Source organism: Primulina huaijiensis, chromosome 12 (assembly GCF_012295235.1).
Source record: "Primulina huaijiensis isolate GDHJ02 chromosome 12, ASM1229523v2, whole genome shotgun sequence".
Lineage (NCBI taxonomy): Eukaryota > Viridiplantae > Streptophyta > Magnoliopsida > Lamiales > Gesneriaceae > Primulina > Primulina huaijiensis.
This window is the reverse complement of record NC_133317.1, coordinates 3,951,296-3,974,254: the sequence shown is the minus strand read 5'-3', so window position 1 is coordinate 3,974,254 and position 22,959 is coordinate 3,951,296. Positions and strand designations below refer to the sequence as shown.

At 35.2% G+C, this 22,959-nt stretch overlaps 3 protein-coding genes across 3 annotated transcripts; 1 reads left to right on the top strand and 2 right to left on the bottom strand.

Moving 5' to 3' along the window:
• Nucleotides 1-397: 397 nt before the first annotated feature.
• LOC140989694 (uncharacterized) lies at nt 398-8,897 on the bottom strand. Its single transcript, XM_073459027.1, has 15 exons — nt 8,740-8,897; nt 7,855-8,003; nt 7,657-7,768; nt 7,495-7,577; nt 7,027-7,090; nt 6,823-6,940; nt 6,469-6,623; nt 6,012-6,049; nt 3,370-3,440; nt 2,417-2,551; nt 1,850-1,887; nt 1,710-1,760; nt 1,197-1,364; nt 1,002-1,114; nt 398-697 (listed from the first exon to the last, which is right to left on the bottom strand). Exons 2-15 carry the CDS (start codon nt 7,977-7,979, stop codon nt 574-576), a joined length of 1,395 nt encoding a protein of 464 aa, XP_073315128.1. The 5' UTR covers nt 7,980-8,003; nt 8,740-8,897; the 3' UTR covers nt 398-573.
• Nucleotides 8,898-10,555: 1,658 nt separating this feature from the next.
• On the top strand, nt 10,556-17,592 carry LOC140990749 (uncharacterized). The gene is made up of 5 exons (XM_073460591.1): nt 10,556-11,854; nt 12,983-14,117; nt 14,872-16,267; nt 16,360-16,440; nt 16,953-17,592. The coding sequence occupies exons 1-5, from the start codon at nt 11,110-11,112 to the stop codon at nt 17,544-17,546; spliced, it is 3,951 nt and encodes a 1,316-aa protein (XP_073316692.1). The 5' UTR covers nt 10,556-11,109; the 3' UTR covers nt 17,547-17,592.
• A 1,668-nt stretch (nt 17,593-19,260) lies between these two features.
• LOC140990699 (uncharacterized) lies at nt 19,261-22,554 on the bottom strand. Its single transcript, XM_073460535.1, has 6 exons — nt 22,260-22,554; nt 21,548-21,702; nt 21,134-21,351; nt 20,219-20,831; nt 19,600-20,112; nt 19,261-19,523 (listed from the first exon to the last, which is right to left on the bottom strand). Exons 1-6 carry the CDS (start codon nt 22,427-22,429, stop codon nt 19,423-19,425), a joined length of 1,770 nt encoding a protein of 589 aa, XP_073316636.1. The 5' UTR covers nt 22,430-22,554; the 3' UTR covers nt 19,261-19,422.
• Between the last annotated feature and the right edge of the window lie 405 nt (nt 22,555-22,959).

Below are 22,959 nucleotides of genomic sequence, written 5' to 3'. Positions count from 1 at the left end.
TTTATTGTAAATAAACCAATTTTTGTTAGTTGTTTTATGAAAAAAAATATTGTGTAATATATGTTACTTTGATTAGAAAATATTATTTTCTTTCTCAAAATTATATAATATAATATATGTTTATTAGAAATAATATTAGTTTTTATATTAATATTATTATTTTTATTATAAATATGTATCATATCAATTACACATATAAATATGTGAGATCGTTACAAATAAAACAATGTCATAATACTATGTTTTACATACAAAACATATGACCGATAACTAGCAAAAATAACTCAAAAGTGCAGGGTTTGAGCGGAAATTCTTGATTGTTTTACATCCTGTTGAAATATGAATGAATGGGTAAAAGTAATTAAAAAAGTATCAGCGAATAAAAAGACAACAAAAATGAATTGACCAAAGTCTTTAAATTAAAATTGTAGTGAATTACATTATTGGAGGCATAGTTTTCAGCCGATAAATAGATGAAACCACCTTGGTTATTTAGATGATTCACCAGGTACTCCATGCAAATTATTGGGTAGTTTCGAAGAATTTATTGACAAAAGAAAGAAGAGTCGCACTTCAATTTTCACCATAAATCCACTTCTCAGCATTGCTCGCGTAACTAACCAACTCCTCAGGTTTAAACCATAAGTTGATTTCATCCTTTGCCGTCTCCGGGCCATCACTGCCATGAATTATATTTCTGGAAACAATAATAACAATGACAGCATCATGTTAGCAATGGAAAAACTCGATTAATTGTATTAACACTGGTATGAAATGTGAAAAGAGCAAACCAGATCTAGCGAAAAATAATGCAAAATTGCGGTTTTAGATTCTTTTACTTTTATTTCAAGTCATGCCAGTATTTGTCCCGCCAATAACCGTTAAGTTTTGGCTTAACATTGTTACAATTCGGCCGTGTGATTTTTCTACATTCTGGCATTGTGAACGATGTGATTTTACAACGCCAAAAAAACCCAAAACTAATCTTATTAGGAGCATACCTTCCAACCACGACTGCTAGATCACCTCTGATCGTTCCAGGTTCTGATTTCTGTGGATCTGTAGCTCCAATGAGCTTACGGCCGTATTTGATCACTCCTTCACCTTCCCAAACCTGAATCAGCACACTGGAGTAAATTAGGTTATTGCCAAAGATTGTGTACAGAGTCTGCAAGTGAGTGCTTAGATATTCTAACCATGCCAATAACTGGTCCAGAGCTTAGGAAATCACACAGCCCATTAAAGAAAGGCCTTTCCTTGAGGTCATGATAATGTTTCTTCGCAAAATCCTTTGAGGGAATGATGATCTTGATTCCCACGAGCTTGAAGCCTTTCCGTTCAAACCTGGATATGATTTCCGAAATCTGAAACCATCAGAAACTTGGTCCGATTAAATATTTGAATACACGCAGATATATAGAAGTGTCATCATGCCTAAACCCGAAACATACAAAAGAGGATGGTTCCAAGAATTTTTTTTTATTCTGTGGATTTTTATGGTTTTAATCAACACGTAGTAAGACCAAACCACGTTAAACACTTCTTCCTAGGTCATTCTGTTAGTGGGATAAGTAAATGAAAGAAAATAAACATTATGCCATGTACTAACTCTCGTGAATACAAATCGAGCAACAAATATAACCACTGCTCGATAGCCTTTTTATAGGATTTGAAAGAATTTTAAAAGAAAAAGCTCGACAGAACGATACCAAGCCCCTTTGCACTCCATCCGGCTTGATGGCGATAAAAGTTCGCTCCATCTACAAAAGTAACAATGCAGCTTCATGCATCAGAAAAGGAACAAAGAAACCATACAGACGGCAAGACAAGGAATGTTTGGTAGAAGTACCTCTGCTGCTTGTGCCTCCTGTTCCCGAAGCATTAAAGCTGTAACACAGAAAAGAGAGACAGAAAATAAAATGTTAGTGCTTACTGATGCTCAGGTTTCAAATCTTTGGCAAATCAAGCTACATGACTGAAACTTGAATCAACCATAAAATAACAGCAGAACAAACAGCTTCTGAATTGCATACAGGAAGGCACATAACAGGGAACCAGGGGTAAATTATAAACTTGAAAATAATGGAGGCTCGTGGATGAAGTAGCTTTCTTGGAAGTGCATAAACACACCCAATTTCTAATGTAATGCAAGGAAATTTTCATCCCGTTACATTGCAGAAGCTTATAACAGTTGCTGTAGAAGAGGCACCGGATGCACAATGCCAATGTTAAGCAAGGGACAAGGCAGCTCTTCCTTTTTATCTCTCCGGCATTCCACTAATTAAACTGATAGAGCGGGGTTTGAAAAAAGAAATCAAAGGCAGCCAAATGACAAGAAAAAACAAGCATTCATCTATGATAAAATACAGCATTTCTATGGAAAAGAAATTCATTTTAGAAGGGAACGTGCTATAACCTGCAGCAGGAAGGGATAAGGCCCCGGAAAGCCAAACCTTATATGCCTTTCCTGACTCTGTTGCACCATATGAAGCTAAAGATGAAATTCTTCCTCTGCATGAAACCGAAGCTGCAGCTGCAGCAGCATGACCTCCTGCAATAATGAAGTTACTCAACTTCTGTTGTTCTTAGCATGTTAAGGCAAAACGACACATTTCAATATTTGCTCAAATAATTTATTATTAATTGATAAACAACAGGCTCTGATAGTTCAGCACATATTCACAACACCACCATTCATTCAGGCTGCATGTGTCCACGGATTTCATAGCTGGCCCGATCAATCATTTTCTAATTACATACTCATAAAATAAAAACAAAAGAAAATCGAAATCTAGCTCGTTCAATCACTCATAATTCTCAATAAAAATCATTCTCTTCTAAGCATATCGTTCAAACCACGGCACTAGAAATTTAATAGGGGGTGAGACTTTATAGAAAAAACCAAACAGAAATTGAAAATTTAGAAGCTAGAGAACATTATTCACAAAATTAACGGAAACGCCTGCCCCTTGTACACAATCAAGCAACTAGGAGGCATTGTGCGCAAAAATTCAGAACAAAAACATCGAAGCATCTAAACAAATTCCAATCAACTAATCAAACAGCAGTTACTAAATAATGGCCAATCCAGACTTTCAGTGATGAACTGATCAGAACAATTAAATGAGTCATAAACACAACTAAAACTGAATAAGTGCAATTTTCACATTTTAAAACGATAACTAACCACCCAACTCCTGTAAAATTCAAACAGCAATCACGCATACATAAAACTCTAAGCAATCAGATCTAATTAACATCTCCATGCATTGCTCATCAGTAAATTCTGTAAAGACGAACAATAGCATACAGCTGAAAAGGCGCATATTCCAGAAAATCCTCCGATCAAGAATAAGCTAAAAAAAATACCGTAAAACGAACGAGAGGTCCGCTTGGATGCAGCTGAAAGGAAAGATTTCGCAGATCTGCTGATTTGAGACCTCATCCTGCCAGCGCCTCGATTAATCCTTGCGTGCGTGCGTTGTCTGGTTGAATGAATGAATAAAGTGAAACAGCCGAAGCAGTGAATGGAAAGTGCAATGAGTGGTGACTTTTTATGGCATAAAGTTTCCCTGATTTTTTCAACGCCGGAATGCTTGCAGAGTAACACGTGTTTTTATCGTTTGAATTATTGTTAATTTTATTAAATTAAGTGGGGTGTAGAATATTCTTTCATATTCGAAATAAATTTTTGTAAATTTTTAAAAAATTTAATAATATTTAAACTCGCCTTTTAAAATTTCTATAAAAATATCCAAATTTTCAATACACTTCAATGGCTCCATGAAAATCATTAAAAATTAAAAAATATAATAGTTATATATAAGAAACATAAAATCTAATAAAATATATTTTTATGATATATTTTGTTAAATAAAAAAGAATATTTTTAGAATTTGAGGAAGAAATTTATTTTTCAGAAAATATATGAGAACCTCCAAGTTAGTTAATCAATCTTTAACAATATAATAAATATAAATACAAAGTATAAATATATTTATTTAACTAAATTATGAAAATAGAATCTGTTAAAAATAAAAATTTATGGAACTCACAAAATATAGTAGACTACACACTTTATAAAATTTTCTCTACTCAATTGTGTTTTTCTTCACAAATTGAGAAATCTATTTATAGAATTTCTTTGAAAATAATCCAAAAATAAATATATCATTACATACATCATCACACGCTAATTTTCAATATTTACAACTCTTATTTTCAACACTCCTCTTTGTGATAATGATCATGATACAATGATTGTCTTCATTACGTGTTTTTTTTATACTGCCTCGTTAAAAACCTTACTAGAAAAAACTCATTGGGATAAAAACCATAGTAAGGGAAAAAGAATGCAGTCACGTAAACTCCCCCTCATGCTAACACGAACGATTCTTCACATAGTTAATAGATTACATATCTCAGTGTTATATATGCTTTCTGAATAGTGTCGTATGAAGTGCTCTTGTGAAGTGATCTGATGAGTTTTCACTTGATTGAAAGTAAAAATATCAATATCTTTACTAAGAGCTTGAATGCGAAGAACTTAGTAGGAATATGTTTAGTTTTGTCGTGTTTTATGTATCTTTCTTTCATTTGAATAATACATGCAACATTATCTTCATATAGTGTAACAAGCTTCTTGTCGAATGATAATCCGCATGAGATTTGGATATGTTGGGTCATTGATTTTAGCCACACACATTCACGGCTTACTTCATGTAGTGCAATAATCTCGGTGTGATTTGATGAAGTTGTTATGAGTGTTTGTTTCTGCGAACACTAAGAAATTGCAGTGCTTCCACGAATAAATACATATCCGGTTTGAGAATGTGCTTTGTATGGATCAGATAAGTACTCAACATCAGCATAACCAATTATACCTTGATTGTTATCTTTTGAATACAAAAGTCTCAAGTTTATCGTTCATCGTAGATAACGGAATATATGTTTAATTATATTACAGTGTCTCTTTGTTGGATATGAGCTAAATCTTGCCAATAAACTTACAGCAAAAGATATATCAGGTCTTGTACAATTTGCAAGATACATAAGGACACCAATAGCACTTAGATATGGTATATCTGGATCAAGAATAATTTCATCATCTTCACATGGACGGGATGCATCTTTTTCTATGTTTAATGATCTAACAACCATTGGATTACTTAAAGGATTTGATTTATCCATATTAAAACGTTTAATGACCTTTTATATATAATTGACTGGTGAACAAATATTCCACGTTCTTTTTGTTCAATTTGCAAACTAGACAATACTTTGTTTTTTCAAGGTCTTTCATTTCAAATTCTTCCTTCAAGTACAACACAACTTCTTGAATTTCCTTATTCGTTCCAATGATGTTTAAACCATCAACATATACAGCAATAATTACGCATCCAGATGTTGTTTTCTTAATTAAAATGCAAATGCATATTGAATTGTTTACATATCTCTTTTTTATTAAGTGTTCACTTAATCGATTATACTACATATGGTCAGATTTTTTTACCACATACAATGATCTTTACAATTTTACAGAATAAGGAATGTAATTAGGTATATTTTGCGCTTTAGGGGGGTTCTTAAGAATCTACATGTGTGTACCCCTATGGATAGCAATACGAAAACAAAGAAACACAAACCACCTATTGACTGCCGATTATACACTCGATGCACGCCCCCCATCGTAAAGCATCGGACAAATTTGATTTTTAAGTAAGTTATCTTGCACCGTATACACACACACGCACACAAAAGAATGGCCAAGAACAAGAGCAACCTTGCGCGAGCAAGTTGAATACCATGAACATCTTCTTGCGATCAGAACCGACGACAACAACCATAATGCTGTTGTTATTTCCAGCTACATAAACTGGCCATGTACATGATATAACCTATTTTTATTTGTACCTATAGCTAAAGTCAGCACATATATGCACAGTGCATGGTACAAATTGTTGGATCACTCAAGTCACGCTCTTCTTGAATCATCTGAATTCGATACCAACTTGCAATCGATCTGCAATGTTGCCAACCAAGAATCCACCTGAAACAACACAAATAATACTTTTCTGTAGACGATACAAGTCAGAAAATAAGCATAAGTGCCACAACTCAAGGAGAATTTATAATATGGCAATACTTCTCGCAGCCATGGCTTACAAACGAATAAACGATGGGCTCTCAAATGTAGAACAATTTTTTTTTCTTTTGCTTCGTTCTTTTATAATTCCACAATTCGGTGGTGGAGTGAGAGAGGAGCCGTAGAGACACTTGCCGATAAAGCCCAAAGAAAGTGCTAGTCGTACACAAAGGTTGTGGTAGTGACGTAGCGTTATTGGAAGACAAACTTTTCAAGAGACATGGCACTTTACCAAGTCATTCTAATAGTCAAGTAAATCGCAACTTTGAATGAGGCTAGGACAAGCATTTTATATCGAGTACTATGAAAAATTTCAGATTCACCTGTATTTTAGAGATGCTCGCGCATTCATATCGCATTCCATGACTTGTTAAGATGTAAAAGCAATGCCGAATTTCCTCATCTTCTCGTGTTAGACAAGGGAGAGGACCAACTTCGACAATGTCAGATAGGAGAGTTGAGTCTTGAGGACTCAAATCTGAAAAACACAATACAAACAGATATAGAAAAGGGTGGTCACGTGTAATCCACAATACAAACAGATATAGAAAAGGGTGGTCACGTGAAAGAAAAACAAATCAAATCGAGGGCCAGAAACTAAAGAATCGGATTATTTGCTAAAAAGGGCAATATAATTGCATAAAGCTTGACAAGAAAAATTCCGAAGATTCAATTACCTGTACTTGCCATATACAAATAGATACATGAGCCATGAAGGACTAGAAAGCGAGGAAGCCAGTCATCAACTTCAGCATCATCAATCGGAAGAGGCTCTCCGGGTAATACTGCCCATCTCTGCAAAAAAAGAACAGAAAAAGTATATAAATAAAACTGTAGAATTCAATACCCAAAAGCATTAATACAAGAAACATCAATAATACCGTTCGTACGAACAAATAGCCCGTGAGACGAGCTGATCGCAAAATTTCATCGACATGCTCTAACCTGTGTAAAAATGATGAACATAAAAACTCAAAAATGTTATGTCTAATTTTTAGAAGCCTGTAGGTTTCGTTTCTTTCAAAAATCTATCAAGTCACGCCAAAGATCTTTCACATCCTTTCACTTCAGCAAACCTGGTCCGCCCATTCTCGTGGTGAAGAGGTGGTTAAGACATATGAGGAGAAAATATAAATGCAATTTACAAAATGTAAATGAATAAATAAAAACAATATTTTGTTTCAATGAATGACACTCATGAGACACCACATAGAAGGATTTGAACCGTCGCGGAACGGAGAAGAAGACCATCTTTGAATGCATTATAAAGATATAAATAGATTGTATCTCAAAGGGAAATAAAGAATGGATGTTGCAAAATAAATAGTTAAGAATGAGAGTTTCCTTACTGGGCTTTATAGTGAGATTCTCTTTCTTCTAAAGCCCCTATTTCCGAACGTAGTGATGCTACCTCCACAGCACTTAATACAACCTGCGAGTTTTAAAATTTTTAGTAGTCATAAACTAAAACTTGCATAGCCAAATGATTATCTGTCAAGCGTTCATGCAACCTTTTCCTGACCATTTGCACCTAAACCCCAAGAAAGACCCTTTAGACTAAACAAGTTCAACATGGATGCAGCGGTTTTGAATTTTTGGCGAGCCCACGTACGGCTGTGAGACCTAAGCTAAAGCAAACAAAAACAAACAGAATCAATCTGTTTTACATAAAATTTATATTCCGTTTAATAATTCTAGAAAGAACGCACCCCAAAACGCTAGAAGTTGTTAAATCTGTGGAACAAGATGTTTCACTTCGAGGTGAATCTGCACCAGAAGTTGACTCGGCAAAATGATCCGGAAATATTTGTATTCCACGAGGACCATCACCCATTAAGCTTAACTTTGGAAGTGAAACCTTCGCAGAATAATATAGAAAAGTCAAGGTCCACTATCAAACATGGGAGAACGATGTTATCTCCACAAGTTCTACGATCAAAAACTTCAACCTCATTACGAAGAATGACTGTCCGATCACGAAAATGATGACCAAATGTCATACGAAGATCTATACTTAAAACTGATCTACCAAGCCACATCAACTATCAACCCAAATTTTTTATTTTGTATTTTTAACAGCGAGACACCAAGCAATATAAAAGGCAAACTTGAGCAAGTTATAATCTCTAATCAAGGATTCCAAGTGAGAGTTGAATATAAATAGGTTGAACACGATAATAACTTAATAGCTCTAAAGTAGTTCTCGAGTCCAAAGAGCTTGAAATCTAGATCTCTCAAATGCATCACAAACAGGACAAATAATTGGTAAACCATGGACCAAAGCTTAAGGTTCTTTTTTACCGAGTGATCAACGCATAAATTATCAATATCAAAAGCTTCCAGCTATGTATACCAAACAGATCCCTATAACATCCCTTCTAAGCGAACAGGACAAAACTCTTCAGCTAAATTAATAACTTCATACAGCACAGTTTCGCTTGATTTCGGAAAAATCAACACCCCTTTTCCAATCTCACAAAATATTTTACACTAAAAATTCACTTGACCAAATATCTATAAGCACACGCACACACGCATAAATCCAGTACCGATAAACGCAATCAGATTTTTGAATGAATAATCAAAACTCTCACCTCATAGAACTTGCAGCCAAAACCCAGATAACAATTTCACTAGAAATACCAAAAATAATTTATAATAATTTTTTTCCTTTATTGTTTTGGCAGATGATGAACTTGGCGAGACGGGGTTGATCTTCAGGTGGAGCTGTTGACATAAGTCATATAATTGGTGCATCCTTAATAAAATTACTCTTATGCACCTAGATTGCTCCGCTTGTGGATTTCTGTTTGGAGGCTATTTTAGTAATATCAGATTCCGCATAGGTCGGATGCTATCGTCCTTTTTCTTTGGTGCGAAGGAATTAGTGATCACCATTATGATAACAGTTCTATCCACTTTAGAGTTCTTCGTGCACTTTTTTAAAAAAAATATTGTGGATGATCTAAATAAAATATTCGACTCACGAAATTGATTCGTGAGACCGTCTAGTTTTTGTGTTTTAAAAAACTACAAATTTATTTTTTGTGATTTTGTTTCTTTAAGATGTTCAATTTTAATAATAAATTTTGTAATTTTTTTGATAATTTTAATAGTTTTTTTTTATCGAAAATGATAATGTGACAATTACAAATAATTTCATCTCAGAACCACAACATAAAAAATAACAAAATTTAAATATCGCAGACATATCAAAAATTTTAATTCAATAATATAAAATCAAATAGTGACAAAGAACTAACATTGAAATATTCTTTTTTTTTTAATTATTTTTGTACTTTTTGTGCGCAAATTTAAATATAATTTTTATTATTATTTAAAACATATTTCATCCTTATCAATTGTTTTTCCCAAAGCATAAACAATTTTCATGGGTGATTATTTTTTAAGGGTTTTTCCCAAATTTGATTAGAATAATTGTTTAAATCGGATCATTTTAATTATATTTAAAGCTTATATTTTTTATAATGCATTTTTAGATCATGATACATATTGTCGTTTGAATTTGGATAAGATTGAAACAAAATTCTTTATTTTGAATTTGGATAAATTGATATAGTTGCATTTAAAAACAAAAAACAAAAGTACAATTGTAATTTTAATATTTTTATTAAAAAATTTAGAGGTAATGAATGAACGTATTTTATAATGAGTTTTTGGATAATAATATACTATATATTTTTTTAAATTCATACGAGAGATGTCTTTGTATTGGCGGACATGGCTTTATTGTTGTTTAATGATTTTTCTTTTAAAAAAACATAAGTTTAATGTTTTATTATAATATTATAATAAAATAAACTCTATGATTTCATAATTTCCCAAGACCAACCTTGTCTTTTCCAAAATGTCCACGTTAAATATAAATGATCTCAAAATCTCATGTGATTTTTATAAGTTCATAGGAAAAATAAATTTTTGATCAAAATTGAAAATATAATGCCCTAAAATCATACTTGTTCTAAAAACTTTTAGACTCTTTAAGCATTTAAAATATTTTTCCGAATAAAAAATTTGCTAGAATCGACCAAAAATTAACTATTTTTCAATAATAATGAAAGAAAGGAGAAAATTTTAAATAAAAACAGAAGTAGTAGGTTAGGTTTTTCGTGAAATGATATCACATAGATATATCTGGGAGATATGTCGATCTGATCTATATTTATTATAAAAAACAATAATTTTGACATAAAAATAATATTTTTTAAAAATTTATTTCAAAAAATAGATAATGACACGTGAAATCGTCTCATATAATTTGTTTTTGAAAAAAATTATTTTTTTAATAAAATATATACTATATAATTAAATTTAAAAAACTTAAAAATAACTAATTTTTTATATTATGATCTCTTCCCGTCGATGAACTAATTTACGCATAGAAAAAACATGTCAAATGAAAATATGACTTATCTCCGGAGGCCAACTTGTTTCGTCCGACTAGCTGCTATCCACGATACGATACCAAATGCTCGCCATTTTGTTTTGGCAGCCTTCGCCTCCGATCTCTCTCTAAATTTCCCCATTTTTTTCTTCCTCCCCGCATATCTTGGAATCAGTATGATTTTTCTCGTTGATGGAATACATTTTCGTTCATTGTGTATTTAGATATTTCTGTTCCGCCGCAATCAATGGGTCAAAGTCTCGGACTGTGGACGGCTGTGTCTTAACGGCCCAGGTTTTATATTTTCAACGGGGAATTAAAGGCGGTTTCTTGATTTGATAAGTGGGAAGTTTCGTTCGGAAACTGCTGGAATTAGGGTTTCTGTTTTTATATTTATCTGCGGTGCATTACTTTGCATTATTGTGGTTGTCCGCTTTCCTTTTTTTGCGGTCATCGGAGTTACTTTGAAGTAAAGTTTTGGTTGATTTTGTTGTTGGGTGGCGCATTTGAGGGAATTTTAGAGCTTGGAGTTTGTTAGAGGCGAAGTGAAGTTACAGCCATGCCCAGGAGTTCGAGGCACAGATCACATAAGCAGAGCAAACACAGTTCAAAGGATCATCCAGACTCCGAAGAGGATGTAAGGACGAAGGATAAAGGTAGTAGGGATGAGAACCTGGCGAATGCTTCTCGCGATTCAGCTACTGGTGAGAAGCGTAAAATTTCATCCCAGGCGCGGGAAGGTAAGGAAGGTAAAGATCCGAATGGTTGTGGGAATGCCTCCGAGGAATGCTTTTCATCAAAACGGCGAAAAGAGAAAACCGACATTGGCCATGCTGGAGACAGGTGGAATGGAGGTGGGGAAGAAAGAGGCAATAGTGACAGGACCGTGGAGAAGGAAAAAATCAAAGGGGACAACTCTAAAACCGAGTCTAAATTGAAGGAAGTGGGCAATAAAGGGGAAAGTTCCAAAATGGAGTGGAAGAATATGGATAAAAAGTATGAAAGTGGAAGTGCTGGAGAGATGGAAAGTTCAGCAGTTGTGGTAGTGAAAGAGGACAGTAGGAGTAAAGGAGAGTCTAAGAGGAAGTCTGAGAGGGATCATTCTGGTCAGAAAGAAGGGAAGGAATACAAGGGCAAGGATCGCAGGCCAGATAAGGAGAAGGAGAAGAATTTAGGCCAGGTTAGTAAGCGTGGGGATGCTAAGATAAATTTAGTGGATATGGATGTTGGAAATAAGCAGGAATTACAACAGTCGGGGGATCTTGGTGTGGAGAGAAAGGTTAAACGTGGTCGAGAAAACTCAGGTTAGGTGACTTCGAGTTGTGGAATGAACATGTGATTGACAATTTCTCTTTGTTTCTTACTTATTTCTGTGTGCAGTCGAGAAGTTCTGGCGGTTAAAACAAATTCTGGTTCGCTCGAGGATTTTTGTTTATCTGATTTTAAAGTTCTTTTTTGCATCAGCCACTGATGTTTGCAATTGAACCACCGTTCAAGTAAGAAACTTTTGTCTAATGAGCATTGCACCTGTCTACGCAATCACTTATGGCCTTCAGTTTGAGTTATTGGTGGTTAGAGTTATCCGGGTGCTTACAGAAGATGACATTTCATAGGACTTTATACTTGTTTGGAATGAGGTGGAAGTTGGAGGGAGTACTCCTAGTGAAATTGTTTAGATGTTGTCTTGTTTTGCTGTTGATTCTAGCTGAACACTTAGAGCACTTTATGTGGCATATCATAGTTTCATTTGATTTCCTCATTTTAATTCATTTCTAAACCAAACCGGACTAATACCGTGGAGTCAGATAATTGACATAAGAAGAAATTCGAGGAACTTATATAATCAATAAACTGGAAGCAAGAGAAGATATCTGGTTCGACAAAAGAGATTCTTTACAATATTCCTAGCATCCTTCCACACATCTTACTAATGTTTGTAATAAATTTGGCACGCAGTGTGTAAAAGGGACTTCTAGATCTAGTTATGATTTGATTGCATCGTAGTAGGAATATGTTTATTTTATCTATTGATGGATCTTTTCCGTCCATTGAAACTCTTTATTTTCCTTCTTCTTCTGTTTTTTTTGTACAAATTCTCTTTCTCTGTATGGTGTATTAAACAAAAGATTTTTCTCTCTCAGAATGCTTTTATGTTTGTGGTGTTTGTGAAGCAACTAAACAACCTAAAGGCTTGTATTGCTGTGTTGATACTTCATAAGTTCTAGTGGAGTTATTATTCAATATTATTAATAAAAGTAGGATAACTTTAATTTCATAATTTGAGGAATATAGGTTTTTTTTACTATTTTATAGTCCATCAATCTAGAAGATTAGTTGATCTACAATGTGCCATTATTTTTCTGGAATGGTGTGCCAACCCTGAGAAGGAGTACTAAGTATTTCTAAACGGTAAATTTAATTTCTTTTTGCAGATTTTCCTGTAAAACTAGAGTTACAAAATCCTGAGTTAGATAAGGAAGTTGATAAAAGGTTATGTCGTAGAAGAGAAAGCTCCAGCGATAGAGGTAAACATCATGATGATTTTAAAGAAGGTGATGAAAGAGGATTGTCCTCAAGAAGTGACCATGTCAAAGATGTGAAATACAAAGATGATAAGCCCAAGGATAGAATTTATGTAGATAAATATCATGAAGATGACCACAAAAATGATGGGCAAAGGGATGAGAAGTACCATGAAGAAATGAAGAACGATAATAAACATCGAGATGGCAAGCATAAAGAAGATGTTAAGAAAGATGCCAAGCGTAGAGAAGATAGACATCGTGGAGATGGTGATAGAGACAATAGACATAAAGATGAAAAGCATCGTGAAGATGGAGAGAAAGATACCAAGGGGAAGGATGATAAATATTGGGACGGTGCTGATCGACGCAGGGATTATAGGCACTGTGAAGACAGTGAAAGGGAAAGCAGACGTGTGGATAATCGATATCGTGATGATGGAGAAAAAAATGGTCGACATGGGGATGTTAGGCATTATGAAAATGGGGATAGAGATGATAGACACCGGGAAAATGATTATAGAGAAGATAGCCATAAAGATAATATTACCAAGGAAGAAAAACATCGAAAAGATTTCGAAAGAGAGAGTCGGTATAAGGATGATAAGCATGTGGATGATTTTGACAGGGAGAAGAGACCAAGAGAAGCAAAGTACGGTGAAGAACTTGCCACAAGATACTGTTCTGGCAACAAATCTGACCCCAGGCATTCAAATGACGGTGTTTGTGCTGCTGATCATCATTCTAAACATTCAAGCACGCATGATGATAGTCCAATGCATGATGATATAAAAGTTAGGTATAGAGATGATCAAGGTAGGAGAAGAACTACTGAAAAACAGGATAATCGTGATGTTAGGTCCCGAAGTACCAAGGATCACAGATTTGATTCGGAAAAGAGAAGTGGAAGCGAAGCAGGAATGGACTCAGTACCTGACAGAGGGCGATCTACGTCAAGGAATGCTGAAATTGAACTTAACTTAAGCCATAGCAGAAGGGGTAGGTCACCCAGCTCAAGTTCTCTTACTCCAAGGGATAACTATAGGTAATCATTAATGTCTAGTAACATCAATCCAAAGGTTATTTTGACTAACTTCGACTAGCACGCTGATGAAAAACTCAGAAATGGTTGTGATCCTAGTGGAAATTATTTATTTTTTGTTATTCTGAAGGGGATAAATTATTAGTTGTATGAAAGTTTAGCCATTTACAAAGAGGTTGGGTGCATGAAGAAAAAAAGCACTGCCTCAAATTTTTGGAGTTGCTTGATGAAATTGAATGGAAAGCAGATTCCATAACAAATAAGTCAATTATTTTGTGAAGAGTATATTGGAGGATTCCATGGGTTCTTCTCACCTGATGCTTTAATTTCTGCGAACTTTTTAAAAGTCCACATTCTAGTGTTTCTTTTGTTGTCCGACGATTACGTGCAATTTCAAATGAAAGGAGGAACAATTTTTGTGCTCTCACTCTCTCTGTGTGTGAGTGTGTGTTTTTGGGTGTGGAGTTGGTTCAGTGGAGTGTGTTAATTCTGGTGGTATCATATCCTTGTGAATTTTGACTGGAGTATAAGTGAAGGTTAATCTCCATCTTCATTGACACCTTTATGTTGAACTCCAGTAAGCCAGTTGTTATGCAACTTTTTGTTTTGTAAAAGAGAATTTTTGGTATCGACTTTGCTATTGCTTATATTTTCGTGTTCTGTTGTAGCATATGCATTTAATTAATAACAATAATTTAGTGTATAGTTTGTTGTTCTGATCAAACATGCGTATACACTTCCTTTGGCTTTTGTCCAGGCTCACTAAGCAGGATGAATACAAGCATAGGGAATATAGTGATGAAGAAAGACTTCGGCACAATATGACTTCTGGTAGAGATTATGCTCTGGGAGGATCTGAAAAGACCTCATCTTGGTCACTGGAGAAACTTGGCCAGAAAGAAGATGGCCATTTGAGAGAGTCATCTGCTGAAAGACGTTTAAAATCAGACACTCGTTCATCACCATTGAAACGACCGGATAAATCTCCATCCTCAAATACTGATATGAGACAGTTTAATAGGTCTGATGTAAGACGAAATATTGATATTGATGAATTGATGCAGAGTAGTGGCTCTCAAGATATGAAGGACCACACTGGGAAGGAAGGTAGGGAACGTCGTGAGTTGGCCATGAATTTGCTTCCTAGAGATGAACATTCACAAGCTGAATCTGATACTCTATCCATGTCTTCCTCTTTTACACGAAATAACCATTTATCTGGAGGTTCTAAGTCGTTTCCACCTCTTCCTCCGCTGAGAACAGGGGTAGATAGCCCTTTAATGTCAGGCTCGATTGAAGATGAAAATAGATTTAAGTCGAACAACCATCATAGGAGGAGCGGAGGCGGTGATCCTAATCTGGGAAGAATTCGAGGAAATCGTTGGAGAGGCGTTCCAAGCTGGCCGTCTACTGTTCCAAATGGTTTCAGATCTTTCCCACATCCTCCGCCCCCTGTCGGTTTTCATTCAGTAATGCAGCCATTTCCAGCTCCAGCAATGTTTGGCATCAGACCACCTGTGGATTCAAACCATCCTGCTCCTTATCACATTTCCGACAATGACAGATTTTCAGTCCCTGTTCGCCCAATGGGATGGCACAATCCTGTTGATGATTCGTGTAATCCATTGCATTCTTGGGATGCTAGTCATGCTGTCTATCGGGATGAGGCTCACAGATACGGTAGGCCAGGGTGGGACCATTCTAGAAGCCTGCCTGGTGGTCATGGCTGGGATACAACTGGAGATTTATGGAAGGGGCCAAGTAACACTGCGTGCTTGGAGATGCAATCATATGACCAAGAGAATGACTTTTCACTGAATACAGATGAAGCATTGGCTGGTCAATCTATTCAGCCAACTCAAAATGAACAAATTTTTCCTGATCAGCAGGCAGCGATCAATTATGTTAACCAATCCACTTATGAATCCGAAATTAATTCTGCGGATGCTCCCAGTAATAACCTCAAGGATACTAGTAATTTAGCTAAAATCTCAGAGAAGGATGATGTACCTTTTTGCCTGGTTTACCTTTCCAAGCTTGATATTTCTGCTGATCTTACTGAACCTGAGTTATTCAATCAGTGCAGAGGTTTTATTTATATGGATCAGAGCATAATTTCTGATATAGATGATTTAAAGATATTATTCATCGAGGTAAAGGACACTGCCATATGTATTTCATCATATTGTTCTACTCATATTATAAAAATAATTGTTTTTTTTATTATTTTCATTTTTTATGACAGGAGGCCATAGAAGCTAAAGTAGCACCTCACCAAATTTTATGGTCTCCCCTATCTGACACTGTGGATGATTCTGTTTTCCAGGTATTTGATTATGTTGAAGAATGGTGTGTTTTTGTGTTTAAAGGAATATTTTATAAGCATACTCACAATATAGAATACAGTGACTTACAATTCATTTAAATTTCGATGCCCATTGTAGATCAGTGAAATTTTTCTTACATCAATTTATCATTGTCCAATGAAATGATTGTTTTGTCGGCATTAGTGTCCGTGAATTTATTTGTGATGTTTTGCTGATACTGCAGTTTTTCTGATGAGCAAAAGTAGATAATTCATCTGTGTGTAAATTCTCCTATTAATCCATGATCGATCCCTTTCACCTTCTGTGTTGAGATGTATAGGCAGCAGCTAGAAGACCTAGAAAAAAGAGACCTTTCTAGTAGAATCTGTTTGGTTTTATTACATATGCATGGGTTTATTTATTTGGTAAGGAACCCTTTAGGGCTTTCCACGTTCTTGTCTGTTTCTATTGAAATGCCAATTTTCAAGTACCCTGATTTTTTTTCCTGGTTTCGATTCAATTGTGATTGCAGAAAGCAATAACACTTTATGAGAGCCAAAAAGGTAGCTTTGACAAAGTTATGAACGGGGAGAAATTTTCAAGTGCCAACCTACCTTTTACGAAGTCTGATCACGAGGATCTTAACATAGAAGACAATAAAACTGAGAAGCCTTCTAGTACCAGTGACATGCAAGATGGAAAATACGCACTTTCGCATGTGAATGTGGAGTTTACTCCTCCAAATACTTCATCAGATGCTGAAGGTTATATTGTATCTGCCCATCAAAATCTTGATCTACCACCGGCCAACGCAATGGTAAAATCCAAAGAGCCAATTTCTACCAAAGAACATGATAACATGATGGTGAATTTAGCCTCAAAATTACTGCTAAAGGATCAGATCATTGAGGAGGGACCTTTGTCTGAGGAAAGCATCGAAGGGTTCCATGCTCCTTTACCTGCTGAGGTGAAAAATGATGGTAACACTGAGGACGTAAAGTCTGGTGTTACTAGTTATGGTACAATTCTAACTGATGTGTGTTCAGAGGCGATGATGCCAGAGTTAGTTGTGTCCGAGTCAGTAATTTTAAGTCGGATACATCATTCTCCTGAAAGTACACATTGAGACGGTTTATATTTCTTAGTTTAAAAATGGCAATCGGTTTTTTTTCCTTGTCCGTTTGTGTGCTGCTGCTGTGGTTAATGGGTAATTTTTCAAGTTTGTTTCACAATTTTTATGTGAGTTTCTCTGGTTAGATGAGTAAACATGGGAATCAAAGGCTCACTCGACCAGAATCACGTCTGCAGCTGCTGCCTTCTTGGCCTTGGCAGTTCTTCCAACTGTGAGGTAATAAAACCCATTTCCAAAAATCTTTGCAAACCTCTGTACCCTCCAGTTACAAAATATTTTCTTTATCAAAATTCAAGCGACTATTATCATCGCCAACTAATAGTCGGTGCCATTAGAGGGCAAAAATGAAAAATGTAAGGCTGTTTGTATTTTATTTTATATTTGAAATGTGGTAAAAAAATTAAGTTAATAATTCAATAACGTTCACAACTTGTATTGAATTGTAACTCACTTGAATGTCAAAGTCATTTCTTAAGAACTAAAACTGTGTTTAAAAAAAAAGTAATGGAATTTCTGTAAATTACCTAGGAAATTTACACAAAAGGCCATTATGTGTGTAAATTCTCCTAATATCTTTTATAAAAAAAAATTATTTAATTTTAAATCATTCTAAAATGTTGAATCGAAGTTGATCTGATTTTGAAGTTATGGGAAGCTCTTAAAATAGTAATTTTAAAGATGTTTTTAGTGAATATACTTTCGTTTTTTGAAAATTATAAAGACAATTCTTAGTTATCGTGTCTTAAGTATAAATTGTTTCTGCTTGTGATTGGTAAAATCACTTAAAAAAGTCGATTGAAGATGTAAATTTTAAATTATATATTTTTATCTCCAAAATTGGATTCAAATTTCAAAGGGAGCGTCGCTTATAATTCCTTGAGCTACTACTACTACCAGGGGTAATGGGCAATTCTAGAAGTTGGGAGAAGGCCTTCAAATTGACCCGCTAAGTGATTAAATAATTATTTTTTGATTATATGAAATTGAAAAGAATACATGAATACAAGCTTGCTTGCAGAACCTTCGACTTCAAAATATATTTGGGTTTTGGTAGTATATCTAGGGAGGACGAGGAGAGGAATGTTACGTTTTCAAAATTCTTTAGACACCAATTTGTGCAATTGATGATATTCAGTCTCATTCTACGTTTGTTTCGAGTTTTATAATAATTAGAGTTTAAAATTGTTATGTCATCAATCCCACGAACCAACCTCCAATAAAAAAATTTATAAAAAATCTAACATAATATTGTAGAACATTATTTCTCCACCACCACCAGTTTTTTTAGTGAGCTTCTCCATATGTCAAAACTCGATCAACCAAATAATAAATGTTAATTTTTCGACTTTTCAAGATTCCAAGGACTCAAAACCGTGCAATTAAGGAACAAATTCTGTGTTGATTACTTATTGACGAATGTCCATGGTGCCAATATTTAATTCTTCTTTATTTGGATGGTATAAAATATATCATTACCCTCAGCTATTTAATATTTTGTACGTGGATTTTTATGTCTTATATATAATCACGAAATATTATATTCTCTATCCATATGTTTTTTAAAAATAAATAAATATATAGTTTTAGTTTTACCCTTTCTACACTGAAATCTTGGTTCCACAATGCTAAACCGTTGCTTGAAGACATGAGAAAGGAAAAAATCGTGAGAAAATTGGTGGAATTAAATTGAAGCTTTTGATGCCAAAAGACGAGGACACTGAACTATAACTGTCCAAATGCAAAGGAATTGTTTCTATCTTATTTCATAATGTACAATAATATATTAGAGTAATTGTTTAATAACTATTCTCACAATCAACTTCAATTACTCTTAACACAGCAAAAAAGTCACATCCCGATGTTTTAAGTGTCATATCAAATTACCTTGAGGATTGGAAGTTGAAGTTGAAGCTGGCGCAGATGAAAATCGCATAGAGAGTAAATCATCTCTGCTATATTTCAATCTTTGATCTGCTGAGGCAACACTTATAAATGGTTACGAGATCTTCATAAACACCGATGGTCGAGATAAATTTCAGAAACATACCTAGAAAAATATCATCGGGTTTAATGATTGGCATTGACAACTTTTCCTGCTTTCGCTTGGGTTGTGAGATCATAATGTCTCGTGGAGGAGATAAATAAAGGGAATTCCCCTTGTCAAGTGTCGTCACAAGCTCGTGACTCACTTTAATCTGAGGGTGCTTTTGACAGAAAGATAAAAGACAATCTTTTGTCAACAACCAACAACCCCTGAGATCAAGGACCTCTAGTTTTGGAGGAGGAACAAATAAATCGATCCCGGCATTGGTAAGCAAAGCATCGCGAACACTGAACTGAATCAGTTTTGGAACACAAGATGCAAAGTAAAGACATGCGTCTGTAAGAGAATCAGTTCTTAGAGACAAATAGCTCAATCTGCCGAAGTTAGAAAGTGGGCACAATGCTGCATCCTTAATTTGTATTTCCTCCAAGTCTAGTTTTTCCAGGTGACTGAGATTTTGCAGAGCGGAAAATGAAGGGACCTCGTCAGCAACATTATCCTTGTAGTGAATCAGACCTGTTGCAGCAGACCGAAAAATTAGCTTCATTCGGTCCCACATTGTAAACAACAAAAGATGACTTGAAAATGAAAGGAACATAATGTTTTCTGAACACAAGTCTACCTCCTTTCACATTTGTCCTGCTTAGGTCGATAACTTTGAGTGATGGCATCATGCTAATATATAGGACAGCTGAATCATCAACGAGTGTGCCGGCCAACAGTATAGTTTCAAGAATAGGAACAAGTCCAGCTAATGCTCCAATCCCCTCAGAACTTATTCTTGTATTGCAAAGATTCAAGTATCTTAAATTAGCTCCTATATATGCTATGTGTTCAACTGAATTGTCAACCAGTGAGCTATCACCAAGAATCAAATGGGCCATTGCTTCCATAGAAGATAAAAAGCAGAATGAATCGAGGGAACAGTTGGATATATCCAAGAAACTAAGCGTATTAGTTTCAACACACTGGAAAACTTCGTAAGCATCTGTAATTTTAGCCCCATGCATTATGAGTTTCTCCAACTGAACTTTATGACGAATCCCTTCAAATAGAGAAAGTATGGTGCAGTTACTCAGGTTCAGGCATGCAAGAGATGACAAATTAGGCAACTCTGTCACACCAGTCCAAGCTAGATTTAAAATTTTCAACTTAGGGAGATGCTTGAGATGAATAACTCCTTCATTAGACACTTCACTCCCCCAAAGGTCTAGGTGTTCCAATTTTGTGAGAACCTAAAAAAATTGTTCATTATTTAAATTAGACGGGACCAACTTACACATTGGACAGAAAAAATTAAAAACTAAGAAAACTTTGAGTATAAACAACAGAGTAGCACATCTGAATAACAATTATGTCCAGTTTACGTTTGCTGCATGAAAGACTCACAGTACCATCGCATCACAGCTGCACCAAAAGTAAGTTCAGATCCCTTAGCAAAGGAATGGGTTAAAAGCCCATAACAATACCAATATCCATTAGTAGCAGCAAGCTGGGTGGGGGGCAAGGTGGAGAGAGGAGAGAGAAAATTTTCTACCTGAAGAGAACCCAGAGCTGAATCTGTGACAGGTAACCCTCCTAGGTCCAAAACTAACAAACTGGTTAGTGAAGCAAGAAGTGCAACTCCATCTGCTGTAACACCTGTTTCAGAAATGCTCAACTTCTCAAGGGCTGGAATCGACAGAAGATGCTTAACACCAGCGTCGGTTATCTTGGAGCATCTTGAAAGGTCCACCTCCTTTAAACTAATCATCCCTGAATTGAAGGAATCGAGCAATTGTGAAAACCCAAAACACATAAAACCTCTACATCTGTTACCGCAATCACTCAGTTCAGCACTCACATAAATCTGACCGCAGGTAAATCATGTAATCAATGCTCGATGTCTACTAAAAAATAAAGATATTTATAAGGTGGCAAATAAAGTACCAACAACGAATCAATTGTAAACCTGTTATACACCAAAGCGCCGAATTATTGATTTTATGGCAATCTGTGAGAAACAGAGAAGACAAGTACTGGAACGCTCCCAAGTATGCCATCCATTCTGCATCTACACGGTTCTCGCCTCTCAAATCAATTTCTGCTACACTGTATTTGAAAACTCTGGAGGTGGAAAAACATATCCGAGCTTATAAACCCAACATACAACCGAACCAAGAAAGCAATCTAGTCCATAAACATATGAACAGTAAAGAAATGATTTCAAATGTAGCATCAAATCAGTTATTACAAAACATCTCACGTATTTATACTAACTATATTGCATCCCCAACTGAAATGCTCACAGGTAAAATATTTACACTTCCAACTTTTAATATGTTTTGACACAACAGCAGATTAGATGCTGGCAAAAGGACATGGCATGCTAATTAATTCCTACGCCAAGGATCAATCTACTTTTAAACCATTGCATAGGTTTGCATCTATTTCTATACCACAGCTATATATCTATTATCAAAAATCTGGATCTGGTTACATAGCTAATTTCTGACAAATATATACAGGCAAGCTTCTGGCCTGCACTCCTACTATGTAAGTTGTGTTTTACAAGATTTATTTTCGACCTCAACACGAATAACAATCATATCCGAGCTCAAGACTAACAAACTGCAATCGTGAAATGTGCCAGCCCACATAATTACAAAAGTTTGAAGACATACTCAAGCAGAGAAGGGAACAGTATGCGACGGCGGACGAGCCGGTGAAGAAGAGCTTCTCCGAGTTGAAACGGCATGCGCTCCAGAGTTCGCCGCTGCCTCCGCCACTTCTCTACCGCGGCAGCGCTCTCAGTGGCCGCCTCGATACACAAATTGACGAGGTTGCTCTCCATTACTGTTGCTTGTGTCCTCAGATCCAAGGTTTTCGTGACTTGATTGCTATCTGTGTCGGAATTTTTATTTAGGCGAATATGGGCTACATTTGCTTGGAGATCAAGTACTGACCGGATTTCTATTATTTTTTCCTTCCAAATTGCAATTGTTTTATGAGAGATGTTTGATTAGATATATAATTATCAATATTTTCGATATAAAAAATTATATTTTTCATATAATAGATCGAATCGATATACATGTTATAAAATTGATATAAAAATAATATTTTTGGTATAAAAATTTATAAATTTTCATATCTTAGATCGAAGCGGATAATTATTTCACAAAATTGACATGACAACGGTGAATCAATAGTTTTTGTGGTTTTATTTTATGAATGATATAAATCAAACAATAAAATTGTTCAATTAGTATTATTCAATTTTTTAAGCAAAAAAAAAGAAAAAAGAAAAAACGACAGAAAATTAGAAATGTCCCATAATATGGTCCTGGGTTGGCATAATGACAGTTTGGACCATTTTAGTTT

Bases quoted from the DNA above. Each gene is read 5' to 3' on its own strand.
- LOC140989694 (XM_073459027.1), bottom strand. From the start codon at position 7,979: ATGGGTGATGGTCCTCGTGGAATACAAATATTTCCGGATCATTTTGCC. The intron at 7,578-7,656 runs GTTGCATGAACG...TAAAACTCGCAG, and splicing joins GTGCAAATGGTCAGGAAAAG to GTTGTATTAAGTGCTGTGGA. The intron at 6,050-6,468 runs GTGAATCTGAAA...GTGTTGTTTCAG, and splicing joins CGAGCATCTCTAAAATACAG to GTGGATTCTTGGTTGGCAAC.
- LOC140990749 (XM_073460591.1), top strand. From the start codon at position 11,110: ATGCCCAGGAGTTCGAGGCACAGATCACATAAGCAGAGCAAACACAGT. The intron at 16,268-16,359 runs GTAAAGGACACT...TTTTTATGACAG, and splicing joins TAAAGATATTATTCATCGAG to GAGGCCATAGAAGCTAAAGT. The intron at 16,441-16,952 runs GTATTTGATTAT...TTGTGATTGCAG, and splicing joins TGGATGATTCTGTTTTCCAG to AAAGCAATAACACTTTATGA.
- LOC140990699 (XM_073460535.1), bottom strand. From the start codon at position 22,429: ATGGAGAGCAACCTCGTCAATTTGTGTATCGAGGCGGCCACTGAGAGC. The intron at 21,703-22,259 runs GTATGTCTTCAA...TTCCACCTCCAG, and splicing joins CTGTTCCCTTCTCTGCTTGA to AGTTTTCAAATACAGTGTAG. The intron at 21,352-21,547 runs GTTTACAATTGA...CCTTCAATTCAG, and splicing joins GGCGCTTTGGTGTATAACAG to GGATGATTAGTTTAAAGGAG.